Source organism: Formica exsecta, unplaced genomic scaffold (genome assembly GCF_003651465.1).
Source record: "Formica exsecta isolate Colony F162 unplaced genomic scaffold, ASM365146v1 scaffold170, whole genome shotgun sequence".
NCBI lineage: Eukaryota > Metazoa > Arthropoda > Insecta > Hymenoptera > Formicidae > Formica > Formica exsecta.
The window spans coordinates 305,799-316,813 of NW_021849016.1; the positions used below are offsets into that span (position 1 = coordinate 305,799).

Consider the following 11,015-nt stretch of genomic DNA (forward strand, 5'->3'; position numbering starts at 1 on the left):
AATATAAATTTGTAAATTTGTCAATTTTGACTCGCGACCGCGAACATAATACATAAATGACTCTTTCTCTACTGAATTATAGAAATCGTCGAATTTTTTATCAGTGAGGATTTAAAATCTTGTTCGGATGTCGTTTGCGTTTGATATATTCACTTTTTTTTTTTAAATCACTGAAATTTTTGCATTTTTTATTTTATCATTTATTATAATTCTTTTTCCCCTTTTTTGATAAACACGTCCTGTATTTTGTACTAAATTGCAGTCGTCAATGACCGATCTGCATGGGATTTCTATTTCCGTTCGACTGCACGATTTACATTGCACTAATTGATCATAATTGATCATGAACTCAACTGATGAGAGAAATGCAAATTTCGTCAGCTTGACCGGAAATAATCGGAACTGGGCATTTACATGGACTCTGTAATATAGACTGCGACTTTGTATATCTTTAACTCGCATTACTATCTCATGCAAGATTTTTTTTATTTTCGCGGTATCTTTCACTTATTGATTACAGTGACGCAACTTCTAAATGTCACTTGAAGAATTATAAAAAATGAAATTGATTATGAAACGAAAGAAATGAAGTATGAGAAGTCATTAAGGACATGTTACAGCGTAGATCTTAGTATTATAAGACACATGAGAGGCTTTTATTGATTGTTAGCAAAATAAAAGCATGTTCTGCGAAAGTTGATGTTAGCTGGACATTGCGCTTGTATTTATGATATTATTATTTCATAAGTTATGTAATATATTGTAGGTAGTATAGAAGAGAGAGAGAGAAAGAGAGAAAGAGAAAGCATGTAAACCTGCGTGTGCCTTGTACGCTGTAAAACGCGTTCATTATTTATTTATCGACAGATTATAATAAGCCTTTTATATATCGCGAATTGCATGTAATATGAATACTTTTTCCGAGATTTGTAATAAACAATCAATCTTTTAATATACATGTAATTGTGTTCTTTGTTAAATATATAAATTGACGTAAAACAGTGTCACTAATTAGATGAATACACAGTCGTAGAAAAAACTATCATATAAAATTTTCTTCAAAACATAATGAATCTTCTTTGTATTATCTTCATTTTGTCATAATTGTCTATTATATTATGCATATTATCGAAGAAAAAATACGACTGCGTTTTTAGTATACATATATATTTCTAGAACATTAAATATATATATATTTACATATATACATTAGAGTGTGTATGATAAAATATATGTGATAATCGACTAATCGATTCATTAGCGCTATCGTTCTTCGATTTATCTAAAGATACTTTAAAGTTTTAGACAAATGATCTATGAGGATAAGGCTCTTTTTTTGTTCCTTTCTAGGATGACAACTTATGTACTCTTTTTTTTCGTGTTTTTTCTTTTTTTTTTTTTTTAGTTTTATAATTTTTGACAATCCTAGATTTTCTTAGATGTATGCGCGTTAATGTATATTGAAATGTAAAAAGAAAATTTAACTGAGCTTGTTTTGAATATTTCTATATAACTATTTTACATAGAATCAAGATGAATTACTTTCTTGTTAGGTGGAAAGACTGCGTTCTAACATAAGTGTGGTTTACACCCCACTGTACATAAGAAAGTTTAAGGATTATCTCTTTAAATTTTTTCGAATGTTAATATTAATAATTACTTTCACGTTGGCTTATTTTCTACGACACATAATGCAAGTCAGAAACTCATTCGATCCATTCGATAGATCGAATCGCTATGCAAAAAGTAAATGAATTAAAAAGAATTGATAAGAATTCACTTCATAAAGTCATAATTTTCTAATCTCTATAACAAGAGATTGACTCTTATCTCGAATGTTTCTTCATTCCTCTCTTTTTATTTCTATTCATTAATTTTTATTCTCCAAGACACGAAGCTATTAGGATTACAAGAGAAGACATAAATCTTTTATTTTAAAAATTGAGATATATAGATCAAATAGATTTTTCTTCTATATCTCATATATATTTGGTATTTAGTACTTTGTAGTTACTAATAGAGTAACTATAAAGTCCCATTATATTGAGAATAAAGAGAGATAAAAAGGAGAACCTATAAAAGTGTTAAAAATCTTAAGATATTATAATTTTGAGGACAATATATTATTTATTATCAAATAATTCTCTCTCAATTCCTTTTAACTTGTCTACTTTCTTATAGAGAATCTTCTTGTTCGACCATAATTAATTTTAGCGAATCTTGTGACTCGAACAAGCATCCTTAAAGTTCGTCGCGTTAAACGGCATGAAATAGTCGTCGTGCAGTTGTCGGACGATGTTCTCTATCGGGCACAATTTGACGACGCTCNNNCGCTCTTCTTGCCTGGTCCTTGTTCCCCATCATCGCTGACGTAGGTGTTGGCGTTTCGGCAAAACGGGATCTTCGGTGTGAGATCTCGACCGTTGGCGACAACGCGGAAATAAAAGTCGCTGGCGAGGCGATTATCATTCCGCGGATTGATCTTGTAGATCTCGATGACGAGCCTCGAAGCGTAATGCGTCGCCACGTCCGAAACCACGCCGAGAGCGGTGGCGAGGTACTCCAGGGTCTTGTCGTGGCCGGAGTAGAGGACGATCTTGGGTCTGGCCTCGGAGATGATGCGTAGCATGAAGGTGACGATGCCGCGCAGCATCCCATACGCCTTGAGCAGCCCGTACTTGTTGCGGCTGCTGCTCTTGGCGATCTGCTTGGACTCCCAGTCCGTGTAGGCGAACAGCCCGGTAACGTGGTCGCTCTTGACGCACGTCCTCTGCGCGGTCGCTCTTAAAGTGTCCTCCGCGAGATCGGCGCACGGTAGAGAGGCGCCGTGGCACACGTACGTTAATAAAGCGTCCCTCAGCGTATTCGGGTCGCACGTCTGCGCTTGATCCGGAAGCTCGAACACGGCACTCGCCGCCTGCTTGATCAGCTCACCAACGGCTGGATGAGATCTTAGATGGTTGGAAGTCTCCTGGGGAAAGTAGAGGAGTAACTTGCGGAGAGCCTCGTACGATTTCATAGCAAACACGCATCTCGGAGCTTCTCGGGAATATTTTCTCAAGAGCATTAAATTATATTGCTTTCTCATAGAGGAAACTTTATTTTTGTGACAAAATTTTTTTTCCAGTTTTCTATGCCAATGTGTTTAAGAGCATTAAATTATATTTCTTCCTCATAGAGGAAACTTTATTTTCGTGACAAAATTTTTTTCCTGTTTTCTATGCCAATGTGTTTAGAATGTTTTAAAACATCGAAAAATCATATTTTTAAAAAATGTCTGTATGTATGTATGTATGTGTGTATGTACGGAATGTATATTGTACAACCTCTAACTTCTGAAATTTTTGAGATATCGGGATAAATTTTTTAAAATTTTAAAAGTATCATTAAAGGATGGTTAATATTGAATTTGGTGAGGATCGGTGAAAGAGCTCATTTTTTATAAAATTTTGAATTTTTTGAGAATTTGATAAAATTTTGAATTTTTTGAGAAATGTTTGCACACGCTCTAACTTTTGCACATTTTTAGATATTGGGTTAATTTTTTTTACATAAATAGAGTATCATTAAAGAATGGTTGGTATTGAATTTGGTGAAGATTGGTTTCATTTTTTATAAAATTTTGAATTTTTTGAGAACTTTCGCAAATTTTGAAATATTTTCCTCTATGAGGAAGCCAAAATTGTAAAACCTGCTTACTTTAAGGAGCTTAAGCTTTGTAAGCGAAATAATGAGGAAGTAATGTGCAAGTTTTTAATTTGCACAATTTTCATCTTGTTTTTCAGTATTTCTATATATATGTAAAAAAACAGAAAAGCTACAACACTGCTTTCTTAAATAGAGTTAATTAGATTCTGAATTCTTTGTGAAGAAAGTTTTCTGGTCTCTTTGTCCTACTCGTCAAAATTATATTGAAGTAGATCTTTTTTTCCACACGAGGTTTCAACTCGAAACTTAATCATCAAAATATTTATTATTACACGTTGAAACATTGGAACGGATCATGTGGTTTCATCCGTGAAATTTTAATTTAGAAAAAATTGACATCATCACATATGCATGTGATGTTTTTTCATATGTCACGTGCAACATACAGACAGCGTTAACGCAAGATTATTTCTATAGAAAAAATTATCATCGCGTGCATGTATTTTATTCAGATAACGTACGTTGCAATATCAGTTATTTGTGTGACAGCCTTGAATGACCTACGTAATTTTATTGGATTTCCTGAGAAAGCAAGAAAAGAACGAGATTATTGCAGATTATTTAATGTCTTCGAGGAAGATTTCAGATCATTAAAACTTGCTTCAATAAGACAGTCACGGCGCAATATAATATTTTATTGAATCTTCTTTAAAAAATGAAAAGAAAGAGCAATATCAACTTTATATATCTTTCTAAAAAGTGAAACGTGCAAAGAAAGTTTCAATAATGTAAGTCTATAAATATTTCTTTGAATAATTAATGTGCCGCCGCAATTATTCAAAATTTCCATATCAGACTCGAATCTCATAGAAAAAAAAGAACGTTTCATGATCTAATTTTTTAAACTGATATATAAAAAGCATGCATTTAAAAATTCATACAAATTTATATAAAAATTATTATTAAAAGATATTATTAATAAAATTACAGTAATTTTATAAATAATATAAAATAATAAATAGAATCCAGATGAAGTACTTTTTTTAGGTGAAAAAATTAGATTCTAAATGCGTGGCTTATATATTTACACTCGTGTTTGTCTTCGTGCAATTACCTTTAAATGCTGCTTCAGAAATTTCTCAGCTGCAGGACAAGCGCATTCGTTATTGCAGAACGCATAGCTCTGGCTCTCCTGAAGACTGATCCTCGCCAGGCTCTGGAAACCATCGTTCTCGAACAGCGCGTAGAGCAACGCGACGGCACTCTGCACAGTCCTGCGGTAGGAAGTGCTGTAAACAATGACGTCCTTGCCGAAGGTGGTGCCGTTGCCGAGATTGAGCTTGTGATAGTACGCGTTTCTCAACAGGATCCCAGTCTTCAGCAGCTGCAGAATGCCAAGGGTCGTCAGCTGACCGATCTTGCAGTCGCGCGCGTTCGCCGGCAGCACGGGCAGCCCGTGAAACGGGCCCAGGAACTGGGCCCAGGCGGTCTTCGAGTAGCTCGACACATTTTGCACAAAATTTACATAATTCTCGTAAATCGTTTCCAGTTCCGTTACGCCAGTTCCGGCGCCAATTTCGCCGCCGCAATTTATGCTGCTTATGTTTCGTATATGCGTCAAAGGACCTCTGTCGCCGTGACGGATGAAGATCAGGATGCCGCCTAATGTCAAGTTACCATCGAGTTTACCTATTTGAAGAACAAAACGCCTTATGCGTATTGTATAATTACGTGATGTAAGAAGGACATTATTTTTCGCGATTCGAGTATGCGAGGTAATAAAAAATATTGATTTTAATTATTTATTGCGATTTTATTATGCGCAAAGAGCTTCAACAATGATTTCTTTTAATATATTTAGACATCTTTTAGTACATGACTAGTAATTATTGATCTCGTAATATAATTTAATTGGAATATATCCCATTTTGATGTTTGTCATCTTTTATACAAAAATAGAATAATTGTAATTATTGATCTTGTATAATAATATAACATAATTGGAATATATCCCATTTTGATGTTTGTCATGTTTTATACAAAAATAGAATAATCGTATAGAACATACCTTCGGTCTCTGCAGCTATCTCATGCGGTAAATTGCAAAAACGAAAGATCTTCTTCGTCTTCGCGTCCGATTTTAAATTTCTCGGGAATTCTCGGAGCAACAGATCATTATTTAAGACTCTCGTTTGCACCGAAGTTTTCTCATCCACGCCGATATATTTATACATGCCTGCGCAATGAAAAAAAAATTGTTTGTAATCTTTACATTCTAAATTTACATTTTATTACATTCTTTCCTAATGTTTTTATTCAATTGCATAAATACAACAATAGGAGATATTTATATATGTCAAAATATCAGGTGATTGCATAAGTTCGTGAACGATTTAAATATAAACTTCAATAGATTATATTTTAGAGATAACACTTTTATTAATCAATTATATAGTCTCCATTCTTTTCTACAATGGTTTTCCAACGATCTATAAGCTTGTCGATTCCATTTTTGAAGAAAGAACTTGATTTTTCTTGAAAAAAGTTTGTAAGGTGGTTTTCGACAACTTCCTCGGAATTGAGATTCTTGCCATTTAAACTATTCTGCAAAGACCGGAACAGATAAAAATCTGAAGGCGCAATATCTGGAGAATATGGCGGGTGCTGCAGAATTTCCCATTGCAACTCCTGCAGTTTTCGCAACGTCTGTTGAGCGACGTGTGGCCTAGCATTGTCGTGGTGGAAGATGACGCCTTTTCGATTGGCCAAAATCGGACGTTTTTCTAGAATAGCTGCAGCGAGTCTAGTTAGTTGCTCACAGTACTTGTCCGCCGTGATTGTTTCGCCGCGTCGGAGCAGCTCAAAGTAAATAATTCCCTTGCGATCCCACCAAACACACAGCAACACCTTCATCGGATGCAAGCCAGCCTTTGCTTACGGGTTCTGCTCCTTCAGCTGCTGTTTTCCATGTCCTCTTTCGCTGTACGTTTTTGTAGAGAATCCACTTTTCATCGCCTGTTACCATTCGATCTAAAAAAGGCTCTTTTTTGTTACGCTCGAGAAGAGAAAGAGCCACAGTCATACGGTTTAGCTTATTCCTTTCAGTCAGGAGATGCGGCACCCATGTATCAAGCTTGGAAACGTATCCAAGCTTTTTTAAATGACGAAAAGCGGTTGAATTATCGATGTTCAGCCTCTCAGCAATATCCTCAGTTGTAATCCTTGGGTTTCTTTCCACTAAGGCATGCACAATGTCATCATCAATGCCAGAAGGCCGTCCAGAGCGGGGTTGATCCTCCATGTTGAAATCACCATTTCGAAATCTGCCAAACCACTTTTTGACTGTTCGGAGAGCAGGAGCGCGGTCCAAATAAACGGTTTGAATATTTTTTTGTGCAATCCCAACACTCACGCCTTTCCGAAATTCATATAACATTACATGCCGCAAATGCACCTTTTCGTTCTCCATTTTTAATGATTTCTCTTATGCACAAATGGACTTATCTGAACAATGTCTGACGCTAAATTGACATAAGACAACGTCATCTATTCGGTGTAAGCAACAATTACCACACGAAAACAATAGAACTCCGCCATGCAGTAACTTAATGCCATCTATGAAAATCGGGCACGAACTTATGCAATCATCCAATATATCCGTGTGAATCATTTGTGATCAGATATACTAAATATGTTTTAACTATTTTATCTTATATTAAGAGAAATTACTAAAGAGAAGTGTAGACGTGTCTTTGATATCGCGCGGCTTAAAAATCTTTTTATTTAAACGCCGATATAAAAGACGATATACCTACAATATACGTGCATACATACATATATAATAATGAACGGATGAGATACACTGATTGGATATAAAAGATTTGTACTTTATTTTGCAAAAATACTTGGTAATTTTTTACAAAAAGTTGCACAGATCATCTTAATCTTGACAACATATAGGTACGTTGTAGATGGTATATTTCTGACTAATTTACGTCTGAAATTAGATGGTGCTCTTTTATAGTTTTTGTGATATTTTAAATTGAAAATATAACTATACATATATACAAAACTAAGCCGAGAATCGTAAATCGTCATTGATGATGATTGCATGGGCAAAACAAAAAGGCAAAGCTCTTGTTTTACTCGGGTTTGAAGTGCAGAAAAAAATGAAGCTCTTTTTATGTACGCCCATGCATCGACTTTAATGTGTAAACATGCAATTAATGCAAATTTGTATTGAAACAAACTTTGTATTGAATTAAACTATCACGCTTGTTTGCATAAGCGCAACATTCTTTATTAATTTTTTAATGAATAATAAAGTTTTTTAAATATTAATATAAAAAATATATTATATATATAATGTTAGATTTATATGAAATTATATATGTACATATATATAAAATATTAAAATATTAATATCGACAAAAATAATTAAACTTCCAACAAATTTGTATTAAAAAACAGTCCTTCTCCCGATTTGTGCTTTAACAAAAAATCTATCTAATATGAAGAGAGAGATTAAACTGGTTTTAATGGATTTATTTTTTTTTCTGCAATCAGTTGACATCTGTGTCAACTATGATCGCACAGTTGCCTTACTTTATGAAAAAAAGAAAGTAGAATAGTCAAGTTGCCTTGATAACACGTGACAATATTCAGCTAATTCGTTATTGAAAAACTAAAGTTGTTCTCTACTGTGTTATAGCTCTATTATTAAAACTCAAGTGATAACGAACAGAAGCGCTCAAGTGTATAGCTGCGACAACATCTATACATATATATACATCTTACCCTATATTTAAAAATAAAAACTCGCTAAAATCATGCTGAAAGGGTTTAAATATTTAAGCATCTCGAAGTTCGACAAGTTAACAATCAAATATGAAACTAAAAATCTACGAACGCACGTTTTACAAGCATATAAAACGCGACGTAAACACGGTATACAATATATAATATCCAATAATATATGTGGGTTGAATTTCGACGAGTTCAATTTTCTATAGGTACGACAAAATATATATTTTATTGATTTGTATTGTCGCAAATAAACGCACACAATCATTCTCGCGTGTTTATAGCAATCGAACTTAATTGTCAGTGAAATTACATCGATTTCTAAGAATTTGATTTCGATAAGGATATTTAACAGAACCATCCCCCCCCCCCCCCATCCCTCCCTAAATGCATATAAAATCAGCGGTCACGAGGTTGCGTTTACCAGCGACCAGGAGGAAGATCCACACGCTTAGAATCACGTAGCAGTAGAATGCCCTGTGTTGGTAGGACAACCGGACCATCTCCGCGAGCATCCCTCGACGGTTACGGGCCCCGTGGGACCGATTCGCGGGGCAACGACGAGCGGTAACGACGTCCCGTCACGATGACGACGACGCGGAGTGACGCGGCGAGGACGCGACTGGATATTCGTTCCGCTCGTAGGGACCGATCGAAGCTGCATCTTCAAACGCCTTTCGACCTTCGCTCTTTCCTTCGCATACTTGTCCGACGGTCGTGCGACAAGTATCACCCGATCATCCGATCGACACGAGCAATCGCGCCACGAGCGATCGACGAGAAAAACCGCGCCGAAAAATCTGTCTATCTACCCTATCCTGCTGCGTGTCCGCCCGAGATGGAACTGCCGGTTCCCGACATGGCGATAACAACGAGGGGTGAATTTTCACGGGGGGGGGGGGGGGGGGGGGGGGGGGTGTTTCAGGCGCAAGCGCTCTACCACCGATTACCTTCCACCCTGAAAAGCCGACTAGTTTTCCCCCGCGATGGCATGGTCGGTCTACAGAGTGGCACTCTCGTATAACGTTTATCGACCTTCCTTTATCTGGCGTAGTTATCAAACGGAATGCCCGATCAGCAAAAGCCGGTCGGTTATGCATTCTCTGTCGAGAACTGGATATTTTCGTCACGTCACAAAATACTAAAAACATATATATATATATATTTTTTTTTTTACTCTTTTAATATATAAGAAAAATTAAAATGTAAAAAAAAGATGTTAACTTTTTCTTCGACACAATTACTATAATCACATTATAAACACTTAACATATAATTAATACATGTAATGATGCTGATGATATATTTAATCGCAAATAAATAAAAAAATTTGTTTCAATCTGTAACATATTTTACAAAACTGTGAACAAATCGATCTAAAACGAGAAACGTCGACAATGACGTCGAGAATGACGGCAAATTATTTAGTATCCTCCATCTGACCGACTTTTATATTAGATATAATTATTTCTTAATATGATATATTTAATCGCAAATAAATAAAAAAATTTGTTTCAATCTGTAACATATTTTACAAAACTGTGAACCGTTTGTAGGAGAAACTTATTGATACTCTGAGATATTTCGTAGACAGAAGATTATCTCGCACATTATTTTCAACGACATAATCTTGCTTTGCATACAATGCAATAGAGATTGTTATCTAAAACAATCACGTACCAAGCGTTACCATCAGATACAATCCGGAGCGATTAATTATGATCAATTCAATTTTCAAAATCAATCAGCTATCAGGTTGCAATCACCGTTCATTACATAATCAAATCCTCGACATCCGTATCTATATCGACAATCAAACTCATCGCGATTGCAACGGTCTCGATCGTAGATTGAAAACTTTAATTCGGCAAGAACAAGGCTCCCCCTTAGACGAATAAATGACCATGAAAAGCAGAGAGCTTGCCGACGAAGGAAAGCGGATGTGCTGATGTCACCGTGTTGGGCATCGCCGCGCTCTCTCGGCCCGGCTGTAAATATATTCCATTTAAGACTGATGGCTAGATTGTCCCGCAGTTGATGGTTAGTCTCGAGTTGTCATATCAGAGCAGTTGACGCGTGTTACATCTCGGCGCGCGGTTACACGCGAGTAATCGGGCCCGTCTACGTCGTCGGGCACGCAACTGTCATTGAACGCCCCCGCGGCCCTGCAAACTTAAACGGTCTACAGACGAGAGCGATATTCTTTGTTAATAAGGATCCCGGTGAAAGCGATGCTTTACTTGCTGTAGGGTAAAGAGATATCTTAAAATAAAGCGCGTCAGAGTGAACGGATTAAGAAACATCGTTACGTAATTCAGACTCTCTGCTAAAGTTGAGTTTTTGTTTATCGATTTTATGTAATAAGTATAATACTTTAAAAATATAAAAATAAGAACGTTTTAGCGATAAATGAGTAATTTTATTACATAATATTTTATTCAATTCTATTACATATGATAATTAGAAAAGAAAGCACAGTTATTTTTAAAGCAATATAATTTTATTATTTTTAAAATAATTAGACTGTCTCCCCCCCCCCCTCTCTCCACACTTTTTTCTTTTTTT

At 35.7% G+C, this 11,015-nt stretch overlaps 1 protein-coding gene across 1 annotated transcript; it reads right to left on the minus strand.

Moving 5' to 3' along the window:
- Positions 1-153: 153 nt before the first annotated feature.
- LOC115233330 (2-phosphoxylose phosphatase 1) lies at positions 154-9,317 on the minus strand. The gene is given in 5 exon segments (XM_029803674.1): positions 154-2,354; positions 2,357-2,971; positions 4,763-5,337; positions 5,717-5,884; positions 8,876-9,317. Coding segments are annotated over 5 exon segments (1,593 nt in total). The 5' UTR covers positions 8,967-9,317; the 3' UTR covers positions 154-2,210.
- Positions 9,318-11,015: the final 1,698 nt, after the last annotated feature.